Source organism: Bos indicus x Bos taurus, chromosome 6 (assembly GCF_003369695.1).
Source record: "Bos indicus x Bos taurus breed Angus x Brahman F1 hybrid chromosome 6, Bos_hybrid_MaternalHap_v2.0, whole genome shotgun sequence".
NCBI classification, from domain to species: domain Eukaryota; kingdom Metazoa; phylum Chordata; class Mammalia; order Artiodactyla; family Bovidae; genus Bos; species Bos indicus x Bos taurus.
Genome location: NC_040081.1, coordinates 67,389,784 through 67,411,794, shown reverse-complemented (window position 1 = coordinate 67,411,794; position 22,011 = coordinate 67,389,784). Strand labels below are relative to the sequence as shown.

General features: G+C 36.7%; 1 protein-coding gene across 10 annotated transcripts in view; it reads left to right on the top strand.

Moving 5' to 3' along the window:
• Positions 1 to 22,011, top strand: part of FRYL (FRY like transcription coactivator) — a 269,105-nt gene that overhangs the window by 164,435 nt on the left and 82,659 nt on the right. For 7 of the 10 annotated variants that reach the window (XM_027544457.1, XM_027544458.1, XM_027544459.1 and 4 more), the window contains 10 exons: positions 1,275 to 1,319; positions 3,845 to 3,948; positions 4,143 to 4,251; positions 7,236 to 7,322; positions 9,370 to 9,541; positions 10,043 to 10,175; positions 15,505 to 15,612; positions 18,574 to 18,811; positions 19,660 to 19,845; positions 20,114 to 20,200. In XM_027544457.1, the coding sequence (XP_027400258.1) occupies positions 1,275 to 1,319; positions 3,845 to 3,948; positions 4,143 to 4,251; positions 7,236 to 7,322; positions 9,370 to 9,541; positions 10,043 to 10,175; positions 15,505 to 15,612; positions 18,574 to 18,811; positions 19,660 to 19,845; positions 20,114 to 20,200 (1,269 nt within the window). The remainder of the gene's footprint in view (positions 1 to 1,274; positions 1,320 to 3,844; positions 3,949 to 4,142; positions 4,252 to 7,235; positions 7,323 to 9,369; positions 9,542 to 10,042; positions 10,176 to 15,504; positions 15,613 to 18,573; positions 18,812 to 19,659; positions 19,846 to 20,113; positions 20,201 to 22,011) is intronic. The other 3 variants (XM_027544460.1, XM_027544456.1, XM_027544454.1) reach the window with 1 other exon arrangement.

Here is a 22,011-nt window from a genome sequence, read left to right as displayed (position 1 = left end):
GCTAGATTCTCTAAGTACAGTATCTCATTTAATTTTTACTGTAACTAAGGCTGATAGAGATAAGATTTGCATCTAAATCCATCTAGTTCCATAGTTTTTGTTCTTTCTGGTCTACCATGTTACCTTATAATGTATTATAAAGAATATTGCTGCTGCTGCTAAGTCGCTTCAGTCGTGTCCGACTCTGTGCGACCCCATAGACGGCAGCCCATCAGGCTCCCCTGTCCCTGGGATTCTCCAGGCAAGAACACTGGAGTGGGTTGCCATTTCCCTCTCCAATGCATGAAAGTGAAAAGAGAAAGTGAAGTCGCTCAGTCATGTCCGACTCTTAGCGACCCCATGGACTGCAGCCTACCAGGCTCCTCCGTCCACGGGATTTTCCAGGCAAGAGTACTGGAGTGGGGTGCCATTGCCTTCTCCGAGAATATTACTGTACTTAAATATTTTAAAATGTACTTTTGGCTATAATTCTGGGGTATTAAAAAGGCATTGGAGAAGGCAGTGGCACCCCACTCCAGTACTTTTGCCTGGAGAATCCCAGGGACAGGGGAGCCTGGTGGGCTGCCGTCTATGGGGTCGCACAGAGTCAGACACGACTGAAGTGACTTAGCAAAAAGGCACTATTCTATAGATTCATAAGAATAAATATGATATATTTTCAAGGTACTTTAAAATAGTGCACAGTTTTTTAAAAATTATCATACTAGTTTTTTAAATTGGTGACCAGAAAAATGGCCATTAATCTGTAGGTCCATGAATAGCATGAGAGAACAACAGTTAATTTTCACTGAAAATGTTAAATCTGCTCTTTTTCTTCCAAATGTGATTTGGTAGTTTCCCATCCCCCTATGTTTATGTCAGTTGAGGTCATTATGTGAAAAATTTTAAAGTTTCTGAAGAATAAGAAAGAGAGGAATGAGAGCAGGTGCCATATAAAAATAATTGAAATATTTTTTCTACAGTGTATGCTTCTTTTCTTTTAAAAATGGAAACTTGCCTAAAATTAAATGCTGTACTTTTAGAGGAAAAATTAGATAGTTGAAACTTTAACTACTTTCTCTCAGTTTCAGTGTTGTAGGTATATCCCATGATCCATGATGTCCAAATTATAGAATTTTTTTCCCTCAGTGTTTCTAGCCACTGTCTTGGAAATTTCAAATTTCTTCTAAATAGAGACCTTGGTGAAGAGCTGTCTTGTTTTGTGCTTATTTTCATCTAACATGCATGTGCTGCATCTCATGTTTATGTTTGCTGTCTCACATTGCTTTATTTAGATGCCATCTAACAACAGTATCAGAAAACAAATAGAAACTCTCCAGGTGAGTCGTGTTGATGTTACAAAGTAAAATATTGCTTTATCTCCTTAAGTGTGGCTTTTTTCCCCCCTTTACCCATTGCTGCCTTGCATGTCCAATGTATTTATTCAAACCTGCTTCTTGTTTTATAAAAGAAGAGGCACACACAGCAGGAACTTTCTACCAAAGGTTTAATATTAATGTGGCCCCAAGAAGATCAATTTAATAGAGAGATATGATACTGAATACTGGTCTTTAGCCATCATCTTCAGTTTTAATATATTCTATTTAATTTATGTTAGCTGTTATGATACCTTTTTATATATATATATTTTTTAATAAATGATACTTTTAAAATATTTTCTAATGAAATTAAGGGGACAGTAACTCAGACTGAATATAAGTTTGATGCAACACTTTAAAATTTCAATCCTACTGGTTTGAGTTTAAATAAATCTTTTTGTTTTTGTTCATAGTAGGAAAAGGTGAAGAAATACTAAAATGATTGCTGCCAAGAGCATATTGACTGACATCAAAACTTTATTATATGTTAATAAAACTGGACTTTACTAATGTAATCTGATTATTCAAATTAGACCAAAACTGTAGCTAGGGAATTGTGTATCTTTGTTTAAGGATTAGATTAACTGAGGATGTTTTCATTATTCAGACATGTATAGCAGCATTTCAGTGACCAAATAAACAATTATATGATTTTTAATCACTTTTTATCTTGTTTGGCATTGTTCTTTATAAAATAAATCTGCTTTATAAAACACAGTAGTCCATCTTGGAAAGTTTGAAAATCAAACTTTATTTCATGTCAGATGACTCGGGATTTAAGATAATCTAAGTTATATGAGAAGAATTTTTATGTTAATTAGACTTAGATTTTTAATATATAATTTACTATATGTTGATTTATAGTATTCATATTTTGGAAATATAATTAACAAAGTGAAAGTATTATTTGTAGTGTACATAAAACTAACTGAACTCTTATTTTGATATCTGAGACCTTGTATTTAAGTGCTAGAAAAGAAAGTATTTCAGAAAGCTTGGTTGTTACATTAGAAACATATATTTGTGTAACTATATATGTTACTTTATTTACATTAGTAGCAAATTAATAAAAAAAAACTACTTGGGGAGTATATTTAAAATTTGGAATCATGGATTTGACAGTAGAGGAAGAGACTGATTTTTAGACTCTGACAACTGAATAGTTGATATTCCATTCTGAATTATATCAAATCTTCATATATATAGATGTGCAAAATTATAGCCATTACCTTCTGTAGGGGATCTTTCTGACCCAAAGTCTGAACCCAGGTCTCCTACATTGCAGGGAGATTTTTATCGTCTGAGCCACCAGGGAAGCCCTATTTTTTTTCCCCCTGGTGTTTGTCTTTTTAAAAAACAACTCCAGTAGTAACCTTTTTGCATTGTTTCTAATCATAGGGAGCAGATGTCTATTATTCTGTAGTCTGAGAAAATATAAGATAGAATGGCTCAGCTACTTCATATTTAAAAAGTCCCTTTTGTCCATTGTTACATATAAAATAATTGTTTAACAATAGCAAATCCCTCAAGCCAAATTAAATAAATGCTAATTTATAGGACTAAATGCATTATAATTAACAGATGCATAAAGAGTTTCTCCTAATAAAGATGATTATTAGCTACTTTTCAAATTTTACAACTAAATCTCACTACATGACTTGTCATTTGAGAACTTCACTTTTTATAATAGCTCATATGAGGAAAAGGTTTGTTGATCAAATTGTGATTGAAATGGATGCTTTTCTCATTTTAAATAATAATGTTCTTGTTCTAAACTAAAAATTAAGGGTAAACACTTGACATGTACTGAGCATTTAAGATGTGCTAGGCAGTGTTCCAAATGCTTTCCATATAATATAATAACTTCCTTAATCTGTGAGGTAGGTACGGGGTACTTTATACCCTAATCTCCATTTTAGAGATGAGGAAACTGTTTCACCAAACAAACATGTAACAGTCTCCAAGGATGAGGTTCGGCTAGTTATTCCTAATTTCAGAGTCTATACTTTTAACCCACCATTCCATATTTCTTTTTTTAAGTATAATCACTCAATAATATTTTGCATTGTTTCATAAGTGCAAATATCTATAACAACATTTGGTGTTCTAAATTTTAACTGTTTATGAGCTGCAATGAATTATGGCAAAGATGAATAATCCTTTCATCATTATGTCAGTATTGTTGTGGGACCCATTTACCATCAGGTAAGTTGAATTATATATACAGAAAGTACATAATTCTAGTATTTTACTCGTTTGTTTTGAGAATACAAGGAATGACTCAGTTTCCTTATTTATGGTTGCTTTTGAGCTCTCTCTACTTACTATATACTAAACATATACTTACATATTGAAACCTGTTTTGTATTAAATAAAAAAGGGAATGGAAAGGGCTTTTAATTGTTGACAGAATATAATTGATCTTAAATTTATTACAAGTACTCTAATAAATAAGCTTATTTTTATTCTCTTTTGTTTCTAAACAGAATAAAGATCCTAAAATGTCTCGAGTTGCACTGGAATCTTTGTATAGATTGTTGTGGGTCTATGTAATTAGAATAAAATGTGAAAGCAACACTGTAACTCAAAGGTGAGTGCCTTTGTTTTACAGCGTATTTCAAATAACGTCTGGGTTAAAAAAAATAAATAACCACACTAATGAATTTTAGTTAACATAAATACCTTGAGGAAGAATATGAATTACCTTGACAGGATGGGAAGGACTTTTGCTAATGTTTTGTTACTTTCATTCTCTCCTCATGACTAAATCTTTTTTCCTTCTAGTCGTCTTATGAGCATAGTGTCAGCACTTTTCCCGAAAGGTTCACGAAGTGTGGTTCCTCGTGACACACCTCTCAATATATTTGTAAAGATTATTCAGTTCATTGCTCAGGTGAGTGACTGACTCATAATACGTATATACGTGGAAGTTGTAAGAGTGACTCAGACTCCTAGAATTTGTTACACATCTAAAAGCATGGTAGTAAAACATTTATTAATACTGAATAGTGAAAAAAGTATGCTTTAAAAAGTAAAAAATAAATGAGGCTAATGATTGATTTTTGTGTGTGTGCAAAATATGTTTAAATCATTGATCTACACACTTGGAGAAGGAAAGGAAATTCCCACAAGTGGAAGCACTCAATTTAGGAAGAGTCGAGAAAATCTCATAATCCTACTTTTAGTCTATAAACTAATGCCCGAGTATCTTGAAAGATAGTGAAACACTGTTTTCATAATTACATTAATCTAGGTTCTCAGGTACAGACACTAGAATCCACTGTAGATAGTTGAACCCAATGGGGTCTATTTTTATTTTTTTGACCACCATGTGGCATGTGGGATCCTAGTTTCCTGACCAGGGATTGAGCCTGTGCCTTATGTAATGGAAGGGCAGTCTTAACCACTGGACCACCAGGGAAGTCCCCAAAGGGGTCTTTTAAGGAATATAGATTGTTCACAGAATTGCTAATGGGACAGAAGAAACCATAACACTGGACTCCCAAGGAAGCTGCTGCCTCTGAAACAGTCATAAAAGCTGCCAAATTAGGAAGTATGCCCCCTGGTGCTTCAGAATCATGCTGCTACCATGATCCTACCAGTAAAATAGATTCCTTTTTCACTGTCCTCCTCCTCCTCTACCCCAGTTCCCTGGGTTTCAATCATATTCTGAAGCCTGTTGTTCAAAGGCATCCTGGGAAATGTCATGTTAGCTTTGGAGCTGCTGCAGTAAAGGCAGGTTTATTTGAAGAGGAGTAAATGGAGACTGAGTAAGCACATCTACATTGTCTTTTGGGACATCAGCCCTGGAGAAGCATAGGTAGGGTTACCTTCTCAATTTAGGAAAAACACTGGGATTCCAGGATATTCATTGAGTTCTCTTTGAACTAAAACTGTTGACAATGAAGATGACCCATAATGTAATTATTCTTGACAGTGAAGAAGTAAAAAATATTTTTAAAAATAATACATTTCTATTTACAGAAGCACCGAATTAATGATAATTAGATAAGTATAAATGTGTCAGCGATATGAATGAAAGCAGATTGTGCTTTAGATTTGTGGTTCAGAGAACTTTTGCCGTTTCATCACATCTCTTGTAGGGTTGTACCCATTCCCTTGGATTAATCACCTCACATCAGCATTCCTCCAGAACTATACAGCTCCTCTCAAACATCAGTTACTCTTAGTTGACTTTATCTTTTTCCTTGGAGATTACCTTCCTGGAGCCCAGTTTTTTCTGTCCCAGTTTGAATTTCTTTCTCTCCAGGCCTGCCACATAGCTCTTATCATGAGGCTTCCTTTCATCATTATTTTAGATATTCCGCCACTTAGATCTTCAGTATGATTTTGGTAAATGAGTGTTTAAAACTTCTATCCTACTGGTTTGGGTATTAAACTAATCATTTGATAATTAAATCACATATATATATAATCATATACTTTCAACATTCAGTTCAGTCGCTCAGCCGTGTCTGACTCTTTGCGACCCCATCCGCAGCACGCCAGGCCTCCCTATCCATCACCAACTGCTAGAGTCCACCCAAACCCATGTCCATTGAGTCAGTGGTGCCATCCAACCATCTCATCCTCTGTCGTCCCCTTCGCCTCCTGCCCTCAATCTTTCCCAGCATCAGGATCTTCTCAAATGAGTTAGCTCTTCACATCAGGTGGCCAAAGTATTGGAGTTTCAGCTTCAACATCAGTCCTTCCAATGAACACCCAGGACTGATCTCCTTTAGGATGGACCGGTTGGATCTCCTTGCAGTCCAAGGGACTCGCAAGAGTCTTCTCCGACACCACAGTTCAAAAGCATCAATTCTTCAGCCCTCAGCTTTCTTCACAGTCCAACTCTCACATCTATACATGACTACTGGAAAAATGATAACCTTGACTAACAGACCTTTGTTGACAAAGTAATATCTCTGCTTTTTAATGTGTTGTCTAGGTTGGTCATAACTTTCCTTCCAAGGAGTGAGCGTCTTTTAATTTCATGCCTGCAATCACCATCTGCAGTGATTTTGGAGCCCAAAAAAGTCAGCCACTGTTTCCACTGTTTCCCCATCTATTTGCCATGAATTGATGGAACCGGATGCCATGATCTTAGTTTTCTGAATATTGAGCTTTAAGCCAACTTTTTCACTCTCCTCTTTCACTTTCATCAAGAGGCTCTTTAGTTCTTCTTCACATTCTGCCATAAGGGTGGTGTCATCTGCATATCTGAGGTTATTGATATTTCTCCCATTAACATTAATTCATATGTATTCTCCTTTTGTCCAACTAGATTCAGGAACTTCTGGTCACAGACAAGTATTCTTGACATTGTTTGTACAATTCTTAACATGATCCATGGTTTGGGAAGATTCCCCAGAGAAGGGAACTGCTACCCACTCCAGTATCCTGACCAGGAGAATTCCATGGACAGAGGAGCCTAGCAGGCTACAGTCCGTGGGGTTGCAAAGAGTCGGACATGACTGAGCGACTTTCACTTCACTAGCATGATAACCTAACATATATAGGCAGAGCCCTGTTTTATTGTAGTTTGCTTTATTTTTCCTTGTAGATATTTTTTTTTAATCAAATTGAAGGTCTGTGGCAACCCTGTGTTGTCAGATGTGTTGTCAGACGATGGTTAGCAATTTTTAAGCAATTACGTACTTTTTAGTTAAGGTTGTGCATTGTTTTCTTAGGTATAATGCTATAGTACAGTTGATAGACTACAATATAGTATAAACATAATTTTTATATGCACTGCTAAGCCAGAAAATTTATGTGACTTGCTTTATTGCAGTCTAGACCAAACACACAATATCTCCAAAGCATCCCTATAGCAGTAAAAACTTATAAGATTTTATTGATTGTTTTTCTTTTTTCTAGGAACGTTTGGATTTTGCAATGAAAGAAATAATATTTGATCTTCTCAGTGTTGGAAAATCTACTAAAACTTTCACCATTAATCCAGAGGTAAAAAAATTATAGTCATTTACTATCCTATATAATCAAAAAAATTTTGTTTTAGAGCACAGTTTCTGGAATCAGAACTCTTGGGCTTAAATTCCTAGTTAAAGACAAATTAAATGTTCTTTCCTACTTCTTTGGTCCTGTTATTCCCTAGTAAACTCCTATTTATACTTTAGATATTAAATTTTCAGATCGTTTAAAGATATTTTGTGAACTAATTGCTTATTGGACTCTAATGACACTGGAGAATGTATAAAATTACTGTGCTGGTTCTTCTCATAATCAGATCTTAAGGTATATATTTAGTAGCTTAACAAGTGAGCTAGAAAGTTATTGAAGCTTTTTATTTGTAGGATTTTTAAGATAGGTTAATAATTATTTCCAGATTTTTAAAGTGAGCAGAAATGACTGTTTTTTATAGATGACATGCTTAACAAAATGTCTTCTATGACTATGTGAAATGACCTTTTGATATTTAGACTAATGTCACCAGCATTATGTTATATATAAAGATAGGAGTAAAGCTGAAAACCTTGATCTTGGACAAAAATATATATATAAAGGAAAGTTTTATTTTCTTCCTGTATTCCAGTGAACTGTCTTACACACCCACTGGGATGCATATGCCCATTTAGAGACCACTGGTGTAGGTCGTGAATAGTGACAGCTTGGGCTGAGATGGTATGGTGGATAGAGAGATAATTTACTGAGAAAAGAAACACTGAGAAGATACTGAGTTTGTGGGGAAAGTGCCTTTGGTTTGAACATGGTGAATCTGAGGCATCTTTTTGACATCCAAGTAGAAGTATCAGATTGGTCTAAGGGTTCAAGTTCAGAGAAATAAGGCTTAAAATTAGGGGTGGTACGAGTGGTAGTTGAAGACATGTAAATACATGAAACTACTTTGGGAGAGAACACATAATGGTAAGAAAAGGCAACCGGGGAACTTGCCTTGAAGCAGCATAACTTTTAATACCCAGGTAAAGGAGGGTAAATCTGAAATGCGGGTAGATAAGACACAGCCCACAGTGCTACAGATGTAGTCAAGGAAGGGAGTGTTTAAGGAAGAAGAATGCTTTGACAGTGTTCCATGCTGCTGACAAGTCAGATAGAATGAAGGAAAAATGCCCACTGTTTTGAGCAGTATGCTCACTGATGAGTGAGAGGGAAGTATTAACGGGGAGGGATCGTTCCATTATGCTAGTTGAGTATAGTGAACAGGAATCGGATCTCTTCAGTTAAAAGGGAAATGTTGAAGGTGCAAGAAAGAGAAGGAATGATTTGATAGTGTAATTTCCTGGTAATGCAAGAGCAGGTAGGATTCTGTATAATAACTAGGAATATCAGCACCCCTTGATTGTGACAAAAGCAAAGGACATTAAGAAAAGGTGCAGATATAAATAGGTCAGTGTACTTTGTAGTGAGAAATTGAGGAAGATTGGTGGTTTTTTACTATGACGTGGGAGACAAATCATCTACTCAGAGAAGGGAAGGTACAGTATCAGGGTAGTAGACTTGAGGAAGGAATGGGAGAGTTTTGAAGAAAGCTAGAAAACAGGACGGAGAAGGCAATGGCACCCCACTCCAGTACTCCTGCCTGGAAAATCCCATGGATGGAGGAGCCTGGTAGGCTGCAGTCCATGGCGTTGCTGAGGGTCAGACACGACTGAGCGACTTCATTTTCACTTTTCACTTTCATGCATTGGAGAAGGAATTGGCAACCCACTCCAGTGTTCTTGCCTGGAGAATCCCAGGGACGGGGGAGCCTGGTGGGCTGCTGTCTATGGGGTCACACAGAGTCGGACACGACTGAAGTGACTTAGCAGCAGAAAACAGGAGAGCCAGTTGACCTCAGAAGTGAAAGAGTGGCACTTGGGAATTTGATGTTAAATTCCAGTGCCTGGGCTGGTTTAAAAAATGTTGAACAGAGAGGTTCATTTTTCTTCTATCCTTCTTCCTCCCATCCCTCACTGTTATTTGATGAGATGTTTTTAGCGTTAAAAAAGAGGAATTTTCTGACATTTTTATTTTGGAACTTTTTTCTCTGAAGAGAATGAACATAGGCCTCAGAGTCTTCCTTGTCATAGCGGACAGTTTGCAGCAAAAAGATGGTGAACCGCCAATGCCAACGACAGGAGTTATCCTTCCCTCAGGAAACACCTTGCGTGTAAAGAAAATTTTTCTCAATAAAACCTTGACAGATGAAGAAGCAAAAGTCATAGGTTAGTGTTAACTGGAATAAATAAATAATATAGTTTAATGTTCTTTTGTGAAAGTTTATGATCAAATCTAAAATGAATATATTTGCCTACATACATGTATTTGCCTATGAATGTATGTGCCAGGTTATTCCAGGATACAGAGTGATACAAAATGAATACATTTCCTATAATATCTGTAAGTTTTCATGTTAAAAGACTTTGGATTAAATATCTTTTTTTTTTTTCCCACCCCTCCCCCACCTAAATATCTTCTTATATGATACTATTCATTGCATCTTATCCTTCTTCAAATTCAGTTGTGTACAAATTTTTACACATTTCCTCCAGTATACTGAATCTGATCATCAGGGAGAAGAGTATGTCAAAGTCAGAATTTCTTTTGTAACATCAATAAGCTAATGCCAATTAAAAGTCAATAACCTTTTATATTTTACAGAGAATAACTCATTATTCTATGTCTAATGTCTGACATTTTATAACTGAGTTTTTTTTCTCCTCCAGGAATGTCAGTTTATTATCCTCAAGTGAGAAAAGCATTAGATAGCATTCTAAGACATTTGGACAAAGAAGTTGGGAGGCCCATGTGTATGACTAGTGTGCAGATGTCCAATAAGGAGCCTGAAGATATGATTACGTGCGTAGTCAGTAATTTCTCTTCATTGCCATTTCAGTTTTCATAAGTATAGAGGGTTGATTCTGCTTGTTCCCTTACTTTTTCTTCTGGAGTTCTCCCCTATTGCCATCTGCTGCAGTTTTTGATACAGCAGTTCTTTCCGCAGGCTCAGTTTTACTCTTTTATGTGCTGTCAAACCAGTAGAGACAGCAAAAGTCACCCTTGATCCATACAGTTTATTGTCAGTGACGAGGCCTTATGGATAAATCCTGGTTACCCCAGATGTGTGTGGACATGGCTGGTTTCAGTCATTTCAGTTCAGTTGCTCAGTCATGTCCGACTCTTTGCGACCTCATGAACTGCAGCATGCCAGGCCTCTCTGTCCATCACCAACTCCTAGAGTCCACCGAAACCTGTGTCCATCGAGTCGATGATGCCGTCCACCATCTCATCCTCTGTCATCCCCTTCTTCTCCTGCCCTCAATCTTTCCCAGCATCAGGGTCTTTTTCAATGAGTTAGCTCTTCACATCAGGTGGCCAAAGTACTGGAGTTTCAGCTTCAACATCAGTCCTTCCAATGAACACCCAGGACTGATCTCCTGTGGGATGGACGGGTTGGATCTCCTTGCAGTCCAGGGGACTCTCAAAAGTCTTCTCCAACACCACAGTTCAAAAGCATCAATTCTTCACACTCAGCTTTCTTCATAGTCCAACTCTCACATCCATACATGACCACTGGAAAAACCATAGCCTTGACTAGATGGACCTTTGTTGGCAAAGTAATGTCTCTGCTTTTGAATATGCTGTCTAGGTTGGTCATAACTTTCATTCCAAAGAGTAAACGTCTTTTAATTTCATGGTTGCAGTCACCATCTGCAGTGATTTTAGAACCCAGAAAAATAAAGTCTGACACTGTTTCTACTGTTTCCCCATCTATTTGCCATGAAGTGTTGGGACTGGGTGCCATGATCTTAGTTTTCTGAATGTTGAGCTTTAAGCCAGCTTTTTCACTCTCCTCTTTCACTTTCATCAAGAGGCTCTTTAGTTCTTCTTCACTTTCTGCCATAAGGGTGGTGTCATCTGCATATCTGAGGTTATTGATATTTCTCCCGGCAATCTTGATTCCAGCTTGTGCTTCCTCCAGCCCAGCGTTTCTCATGATGTACTCTTCATAGAAGTTAAATAAGCAGGGTGACAATATACAGCCTTGACGTACTTCTTTTCCTATTTTGAACCAGTGTATTGTTCCATGTCCAGTTCTAACTGTTGCTTCCTGACCTGCATACAGGTTTCTCAAGAGGTAGGTCAGGTGGTCTGGTATTCCCATCTCTTTCAGAATTTTCCACAGTTTATTGTGATCTACATAGTCAAAGGCTTTGGCATGGTCAATAAAGCAGAAATAGATGTTTTTCTGGAACTCTCTTGCTTTTTTTATGACCCAGCGGAGGTTGGCAATTTGATCTCTGGTTCCTCTGCCTTTTCTAAAACCAGCTTGAACATCTGGAAGTTCATGGTTCACGTATTGCTGATGCCTGGCTTGCAGAATTTTGAGCATTACATTACTAGAGTGTGAGATGAGTGCAATTGTGCAATAGTTTGAGCATTCTTTGGCATTGCCTTTCTTTGAGATTGGAATGAAAACTGACCTTTTCCAGTCCTGTGGCCACTGCTGAGTTTTCCAAATTTGCTGGCATATTGAGTGCAGCACTTTCACAGCGTCATTTTTCAGGATTTGGAATAGCTCAACTGGAATTCCATCACCTCCACTAGTTTTGTTCGTAGTGATGCTTTCTAAGGCCCACTTGACTTCACATTCCAGGATGTCTGGCTCTAGGTGAGTGATCACACCATCGTGATTATCTTGGACATGAAGATCTTTTTTGGACAGTTCTTCTGTGTATTCTTGCCACCTCTTCTTAATATCTTCTGCTTCTGTTAGGTCCATACCATTTCTGTCCTTTATCGAGCCCATCTTTGCATGAAATGTTCCCTTGGTACCTCTAATTTTCTTGAAGAGCTCTCTAGTGTTTCCCATTCTGTTGTTTTCCTCTATTTCTTTGCATTGATCGCTGAGGAAGGCTTTCTTATCTCTCCTTGCTATTCTTTGGAACTCTGCATTCAAATGGGTATATCTTTCCTTTTCTCCTTTGCTTTTTGCTTCTCTTCTTTTCACAGCTATTTGTAAGGCCTCCCCAGGCAGCCATTTTGCTTTTTTGCATTTCTTTTTCTTGGGGATGGTCTTGATTCTTGTCTCCTGTACAATGTCACAAACCTCCATCCATAGTTCATCAGGCACTCTATCAGATCTAATCCCTTAAATCTATTTCTCACTTCCATTGTATAATCATAAGGGATTTCATTTAGGTCATACCTCAATGGTCTAGTGGTTTTCTCCACTTTCTTCCATTTCAGTCTAAATTTGGTTCATGATGAGCCACAGTCAGCTCCCGGTCTTGTTTTTGCTGACTGTATAGAGCTTCTCTATCTTTGGCTGCAAAGAATATAATCAATCTGATTTCAGTGTCGACCGTCTGGTGCTGTCCATGTGTAAAGTCTCCTCTTGTGTTGTTGGAAGAGGGTGTTTGCTATGACCAGTGCTTTCTCTTGGCAGAACTCTATTAGCCTTTGCCCTGCTTCATTCTGTACTCCAAGGCCAAATTTGCCTGTCACTCCAGGTCTTTCCTGACTTCCTACTTTTGCATTCCAGTCGCCTGTAATGAAAAGGACATCTTTTTTGGGTGTTAATTCTAAAAGGTCTTGTAGGTCTTCATAGAACTGTTCAACTTCAGCTTCTTCGGCGTTACTGGTCAGGGCATAGTCAAATAAATGCTCTTATTTTCAGAGCTTTGTTCAACAACAACAAAAAACCCTGAAAACCTCCTGGGAACTGAGGGTACAGAGGGAAATAATGTATGAGTAGTTTTTTATGTGAGAAACTGTACCTCACCTCACCCTCCACGCCACTCCCAGGACTGCTTGTCAACACAGAGTTTCCCTTTATTGTTAGGGACTTCCTTCTCAGACAGATATATTTTATGGCAACAACTTCTTTTACTTGCTAGAAAGTATCCATGTATTTTTTACAAGAGGACTTTTTTATGGTGTTAATATCTGCTTTGTAGGTCTTAGACCACCAAATTGGATACTGAATCTCTCAATGAATGCATGGTTACTATATACTAGTGTATGCTAACATCTCTGTGCCTGCTAAGTCACTTCAGTTGTGTCTGACTCATTGCGACCCCATAGACTGTAGCCCACCAGGCTCCTCTGTCCATGGGATTTGCCATTTCCTTCTCCAGGGGATCTTTCTGACTGAGGCACTGGACCCTCATCTCTTTTGTCTCCTGCATTAGCATTGGCAGGCAGGATCTTTCCCACTAGCGCCACCTGGCAAGCCCCAGGAGAGTTTCTCTAATGTGAAGGGTTTTTTTTTCCCCTTGCATTACTTCCTCTGGAAAATCGGCATCCTTTCAGTCACACTTGCCTCATTTATGCCCATGAACGTGCCCTCACTGAGTTCCTCTGACTGCATATGTTGGGTCTTCAGGGACAGCAGTGTCAGCTTGCCCTCGTCAGCTGTTTCTTCTGTAACTCCATTAATGTTTGATTTGAATTTCACTTCCAGTGTTCACTTCCTTTTTCCTTTGCTGTACTTTAATTTTTGTTGGCCAACTTACTCTTTTCATTATCCATTTTTGTCCAGTATCACCTGAGTTTACCACTGGAGACAGGGAATCAACACAGCTACACACTTTTGCCATGTGAACCGAATAACAGATGTATAGTGACCAATCATGACAGACTTAGAAAAAATTGATGTGGTGAAATCATTGGTTATGATTCACATCTGTTATTTACATCCTGATTTGTAGGCTGAAGAGCTAGTAGGGAAGCTTGGCTATACAATTACTTTCAGTTAATATCAGGTAACAGAAATTGAATCCCACTGTTGGGGACTGGTATTATTTGACTAAATTATGGTAACTAAAATCATGCATATTGGGACAAAGCTAAGAGAAGACTGACTATATATAAAATCACTAAAAATAAGTAGTAGATTCATTGCCACTGTAATGAATACTGACCCCAAAACTCTTAAAACATCCCAACTCTTTTCTATATAAGAATGTTTTATTGGGCCAGCTGAAGGACAATTTGTGTCAAATACATTAACAGCTTTCCCTTGAAATATAGACCGCAATAAAAGCCAGTATATAAAAGGGTAGATATTTAAAATAAATAAATAAAATCATTGAATAACTAGGGAAAATACAGGTGAATTAAATTGCATCAAGCATCTGGAAGAACCAGGATTTCCAAATTTCACACATTTTATTACATAAACAATATGCTTATTTTTGTGTGTGTTTGTATATTCGGAAGTAAAATAAAAAGGCAAGAACAAAGAATGCCACCAGTGGTATATGAGAATGTCTGTTTTCTAAAACTCCTGTTAGTATATGATGTTGAAAATAAAGACATTTTTTTGTTAATTTTATAGGCCCCCCAAATAACTAATATTAGGTTATTTAATGTCAATATTATTTATTTTAATAATTATAGAGATTTAAATCAGAGATTTAACTTATTTGAAACAATTAATAATATAAATGTGTGTGTGTGTGTGCTCAGCCATATCTGACTCTTTTGAAACTCCATGGACTATATAGCCTACCAAGCTCCTCTGTCCATGGAATTTTCCAGGCAAGAATACTGGAATGCGTTGCCATTTCCTACTACAGGCTGTCTTCCTGACCTAGGGATCAAATCCATGTCTGTTGCGTTTCCTGTATTGGCAGGCAGATTCTTTACCACTGCGCTACCAATAAATAATTTGCTTAATATTTACTATTTGAATATTTGTTATGCTTTTTTTCTTTTTAAAAAAGTTTTTTATTGCAGTTTAGTTGATTTATTACAGTGTTGTGTTAGTTTCAGGAGTATAGAAGGGGTGAATCAATTATACATATGCATATATCCACTCTTTTTTAGATTCTTTTCACATGTAGGCTATTACAGAGTATTGGGTAGAGTTCCCTGTGCTATACAGGGAAGGTTCTTATTAGTTATCGATTACTAGTTATCTGTTATTAGTTATTAATTACCAATTACTGAAAACCTTTTTTTCTTGCTAGCTGTGTTTTTTTCCTTAATTATATATTATTTTTTTGCATTTATAAACTGATAATTATTTAGTGGAAATGTATATACTCTTTTTATTATGTTAAATACATTAAACTTTTAGAGGTGGGCTCATATTTTCTGTAATAATTTTTCTAAGTTTGCTTTCATTGTTTGATGTATGTAAGATTCATTTTATTAAGTCCTCTTGTAATCTGTTTTTTAGCGGGGAAAGAAAACCCAAAATTGATTTGTTTAGAACTTGCATTGCTGCTATTCCAAGGCTGATTCCTGATGGTATGAGCAGAACTGACCTTATTGAACTGTTAGCAAGGTAAATGAGAATTCCTGTTTGTGAGTTTAACTTTTATGTCATTCAGTCTTTTTAAATTTCTAAAGCATCCCATTATTATTATCACTAAAAAAAGTAGTGATAAAGACATTTTTAATCTGTGGATAACTCTCTAAACTCCCATTTTGTCTTTTGTTAACACATTCTCCTTACTCATCTTTTAACTTTTAAAATTCTTCTGGGTTCCCCTATAAATCCTATTTTTAAATTCCTTGCCTTTCCATCTAGTATTTATTATTTCTTGGGATTTATAGAACATATTCTGTTAACATATGGACATTATCTGTGTGATGACACTCACTAGGCAATTAATTATTGTGTTAACTCCTATAGTCCTTTCTTTAGCACCTAAGGTGGTGACCAGGTCTCATTTTCACTTTTTGTCTCTTATTGCAGAGCCCATAGAGTTCAAGTTTTTATCTCTTTCCTCACTATGCTCTATAAAAAGGGTAATTAATATGACATCCAAACTTAAATACCAGTTCCTGGAAGTAATTCTAAGTTGAGGTGATGGCCTTTTGAAAAACTGCTTTGCTGATACAGTTGGGGATTCTCTTTAAATAAGGGGTCAGCAGACTTTTTTCTTAAAAGACAAGATAGTGACTGTTTTAAGATTTGTGAGTCACGTGGTCTCTGTCACAGCTGTTCATCTCTGCCATTGTAGTGAAGAAGCAGCCACCTGTTAAGGAGCCTGGCTGGATTTGGCCCTTGAGCCATAGTTTGCTGGCCCTGCCCTAATAGGAAACCAACCACGAAGACTATCAATGGAGCAGTGATATCTTACCATATTCGAAGATGTTTACTGCTTGCTGAACTCTTATTACTAAGCCTTAAGTTAAACTCACAATGAATAAACAGTTAATAGACTGCTCTAGCAGCCTTTCCCACCTCCCTGGTCACGGAGGTCACATTTCAAACACCCATACACTACCCATCCTCAGCTCTTAAGGGTTGCAGTAGGAGACTGAATGGTATTGGATGAGGAGGAGAAGAAAGAGGTGACTTTGAAACTTGGCATCATGAGATAAAGTCATTCCTTCCCACTGTATCTCTTAACTCTTGCTATAAATTAGATAATTTATAATATTTATAATATTTTATAATTTATAATATTTATAAAATTTATAATATTAAATATTTATAATATTATTCCTTGAGAACACAATAAACAACTGTCTTTCACTTCTGCTCTTGCTCCTCCCACCTCAATTTAGTTCACCATTTTATGGGTGGCAGTCCATATTCCCGACCAAAGTGAAGTTGTATCCGCAAGGGGCAGGGGTGGAGGAGCCGAGTAAAGGAGCAAACATCTAGCCAATGGTTGACACTTTGCTCTGCTATTGACTTTGCTTCTTTCCCCTGTGATACTTAATTTATTCTGGCAGAAAGAAAGATCCCAGTGCCTGCTTATTTTGTCCCTAGCTCCTATCATTTGGAATTGTGATGTCTAAATCTTATTTACTTAGAATAAAGCAAGCAAACAAACAAAGCAAAGATACACTGTAAGTCTGCAGACCTGTCTGCTGTCTCCAGGGAAGGTTCAATAGTTCTTCTGCCATAAATGAGTCAGGCCCCTTTCTCTGCATGGATATATCCCAAGTCACTCAGAGAGGTGTACGTTCATGGATTTAAGGAATGTTGAACAACCTTTATAGCCAGCAGCATGGAGTTGGTCACTCTCCCTTCCCACATCTCTCCTTTGGTGCCACTATCAGAGACACAACACTGGACTGAGACCCTTGATCTGACCCTGTGTGGTATTTCCAATGTGCTGCTGTAACTGCTGCTGCTTCGTGGCTCACTTCCGGGTCTTTGTATTAAACAACTGTAATACATTTTCTCCACAGTCTCATTGTCAGTTGAAGGTTAGCTTAGTGAAGACCAGAACTGAGTTCAGCAGGGCGAAGACTGATATCACACAGCGTTCTTCCTCTATCATTGAGGATAACTCCATCTTTTCAGCTGCCCAAGCATGTAACTGTGGCATATTTTTAAATATCACCTACTTATCTTTATTCATTCAGGCTGTTTCTAACTGTGATACATGTGTCTTGATGGTCAATCATGTAAATAATTCTCTGTAGCCCCAAACAGAAACTCTTACTCATATAGCATTAAATATTAGTAGTTTCATTGCTGCAGCCATCTTTTATGATTTTCTTGTTTATCATTCTCTTTTTTAAGTCCTATCAAAATCCTTTAACTAATATTACATTCCTGTCCTCATATATCTTATTGATGTCTTTAAAAGGTAACTATATATAGCCTCTCCTATAATTTACTTAACATAAATTCTCTTGAAGACTTCATATGTTACTCTTTTTTTTTTTCATCTTCTTTCTAGGCGTACCCCATTTATGAAGTTACAGCTTAATTCTCATTTTCATTTTCAAGAATTATTTCTGTTAAATTCATTCCGTCCTGACTTGTATTTTTTCCTTCACAATCAGCCGTCTTATGTTTAACTGTAAGCTCAGCAGCGTGAAAGGAGCAACAGAGATAAACTGTGTCCTTTCCAGTGATAGCATAGGACTAAATCAGTGTGAGCTAGTACTAAGGTATTATATAATTCAGCATAAATTTGATTGATTATAGAATAATATATGGCATTTTAAGGATTAAAGAATTTTTTAAATGTAATTCTGGTTCTGTGTTTTCTAAAGGACAACATTTGTGTTATGATCGAACTTACTATTCTGAATTATCAAACTTACTATTCTGATGCCAACTGATATTAATAGATTGACATGTGAATTTAAATAAATGAATACAGATTAGCATAAGGACAAGTACCGCACAAAAAGTGAACATTGGTTCCTATTTTCTTACTTCTTAAGAACCAATTGAGAGGATGTATTTTTTAAATTCTTAGTTTTAAGTTTTAGATGATAAAGCCCTTTGGAAGGTTTTTGAGGTTTGCTAATGGAATTTTGTTCTTGGTAGGCTCACAATTCATATGGATGAAGAACTTCGTGCTCTGGCTTTCAATACTCTGCAGGCACTAATGCTTGATTTTCCAGATTGGCGTGAGGATGTCCTTTCAGGATTTGTTTATTTTATTGTTCGTGAAGTGACTGATGTCCATCCCACACTTCTTGATAATGCTGTAAAGATGTTGGTACAATTAATAAATCAGTGGAAACAAGCAACCCAAATGCATAACAAAAACCAGGACTCACAGGTACCAGACTCTTTCATGGTGTTCCTCTGTGTATGATCAGTGGCAAATGACTGGTAATGATGTTAAAACATATTGACTTCCTCAAAAATTAGAAGTTTCACTAGTTTTACTTTCTTTCAAAATGTTTGTAACCCCTTAAACAGAACTTTGTTATAGTTTATGTATTAAATATAGAAATTAAATTCTTCCTTTGGTAATAATTAGTTTTCAGTGAACATACAAAGTGAAGGCAATTCTAACTCACATAATAGGCTGTTTCCAATATGTTGAATGCTGGTATAATAAAAAATGTTGATAGCCTTTCAGTTATTTGGTTATCAAAGGCATCAGTGGTCCCCATTTCACATACACAGTATGTGTGCTTCTTAACTGAAAAAGGTGCTCAAATTATTGGTTTGTGAAAATGTAGAAGCCATAGAACCTTGGATATTAGAGCTGGATCATCTAAGCCAACCCAGCTTCTCAGTGTTTAGGGAGCCTGCACATCACCATCTCCTAGGTGATGCCACGCTGCTGGTCCAAACTTTGAGTACAAAGGATGCCATTCAATCCTTCATTTTCCATATAGAAATGTTGGGCCAATAGTGATTAAGTATCAACTCTAAAGCTTTTTATAAAGTAGCCAGAGAATGATAGAACTTAGGTACGTTGTATATTCATGTGTTTTAGACTGCCAGTTAAATGCTTTTTTCACTATGTGATGTGACATTTTTATAAATTAAATGTTATTTAAATTTCTTGAGCTGAGGCAGACCTGTAGCAGTCATTTTATGATTTGCCTTTACTCTTTACTAATTGTTTTACTGGAATACATACTTTTTTTTTTAACTTGCATTTTATTTTTCAAGCATGGTGTGGTTAATGGAGCCTCTCATCCCCCTCCTCTGGAAAGGAGCCCATATTCCAGTGTATTCCATGTGGTCGAAGGGTTTGCACTCGTCACTCTCTGTAGCAGTCGACCTGCCACTAGGAGATTAGCTGTCAGTGTCCTTAGAGAAATACGGGCTTTATTTGCACTTTTGGAAATACCTAAGGTAAATTTTAGATATTTCATTCAGCTATCTAATGAAAATACTTAAAAAACTATCCTTTTTGTCCATTTTTGTTCCATTTCTGTTTTTACCATGCAGGTATAATTTACTTTTTAACAAGATCTTTTTGAGAGGGTCTAAGCTCACCAACCTGCCTTCTATTCCATTTGTAACAGATAGGGCTAAAGTAAATTTGTAATGTTTATCTAGGTTTGGCTGCTGTTCTTAAACATTCCTAAACTTTAATAGACATGTGATGTCTTTTTTATAGGGTGATGATGAATTAGCCATAGATGTGATGGACAGGCTGAGCCCATCCATTCTTGAGAGCTTCATTCATCTCACTGGGGCCGATCAGGTAACTGTAATGATTTCATGTTATTCAGCAATGTTTTGAAACTTAAGATGTACATACATACATACCTGAGTTTCTTTTACAAATATCATGCATTAGAAAGTATTTGTGAAAATGGTAAAGTGCTTTGAAAATAAAAAATAATTTTTAAAAAGTGGCACTACTTTATGCTATGCTTAGTACTCTTCCCCACAAAAATATAAATATTTTATCTTTGTAAAATTCCAATCTTTCCAATCTAAGAAGTTTCTATTAAATCTGAAGTTGCAATCGACTAGTATTTGCTATTGATTATGGCATATAGTATTCTTGACCTGTATAATGCTGGTTAAAGGGCTATCGAAATTTTTTCTGTTGAAATTCAAAGCAAAAAAATTGCATTCTGCATCTTGCAATAAGTGTATTTGTTTGCTTTGCCATATAAATTCAAGTGCATGAAGTAAATATGTAATATCTTATGCCCGAGTCATATGTAATTTGGGGCTTCCCTGGTGGCTCAGTGGTAAAGAATCTGCCTGTCAATGTAGGAGATGTGGGTTTGATCCCTGGGTTTGGAAGTTCCCCTAGAGAAGGAAATAGCAACCCACTCCCATGTTCTTGCCTGGAAAATTCCATGGAAAGAGAAGCCTGGTGGGCTGCAGTCCATGGGGTTGCAAGAGAGTCATACACAACTTAGCAGCTAAACAACAGTAACATATGTAATTTCACTCATTAAAATGAAGAAAAATACTTCTTCAACACATACATTACTAAGAAAGCTTATGCTATCTTTCTTAGTTTGGTTTGGGGGAGAAAGGTCATATACCAAGTTTTCAAAACTGATATGAGAATAACTATCAAACTTTACTAATTGAAATTATTTTCTTCCTGTTTTGCAATACCTGCACAAGAGGTTTCTGTACTTTCTACATAACTCTTGACTCTTACAACTCAAAGTTACATGTAACCAAGAGAGATAATAAAAAAATTTTAGAAGCCTAAGGTATGGTTATGAATCTGTTCAATTTAAAGAATTCTGTTTTAGATTATTAACCATGAATTGGCCAACAAGAAGAGAAGCGAGTGACTCTCTTCTAGTGCCTAAAGCAGTTCCTGACTGAGAGCAGGTCCTCTGTAAATATCTGTTGAATGATCAAGTGAATCAAGCCTCTGTTCGGTTTTTAAGGCTCCATTTTTTGTTGTCTATTGAATCATAAATAATTTGCTCTGAAGTCTTTATCTCTTCATTTTAAGAGCTTTGACTATTATTGAATAAATATTTGAGAATGTGTAGCTCTGGAGAGGAGCCCATTTTCCAGTCTGTTCCACTTATGCATACATAGTACACAATGGCTTCCCTGATGGCTCAGATGGTAAAGAATCTGCCTGCAGTGTGGAAGACCCAGGTTCGATCCCTGGGTCAGGAAGATCCCCTGGAGAAGGAAATGGCAACCCACTCCAATATTCTTGCCTGGAAAACTCCAGGGACAAAGTAGCCTGGCAGGCTACAGTCCGTGGAGTCGCACAAAGTTGGACATGACTGTGCAACTGACATTTTCACTTGTCTTGCAGTGCACATCAGCATGAAAGTTAATGGTTCATTTTTGAGTTCTCTAGCATCTTGAGTATCCTGTGAATTGCGTATTCATTTAAGAATTACATACGTGGTGATTCTTAACCTTTTAGGTTTATAGATCTTTTTGAGACTAATAAAAATTACAGAATCTCTTCTAGAAAACTGCATGTGCACAAAAACCTTATATGCAATTTCAGGAATTCTCTACCTCCTTAAAGGTATCTCGGACTTCATATTATCCCTGTTTAAGAATCTCTGT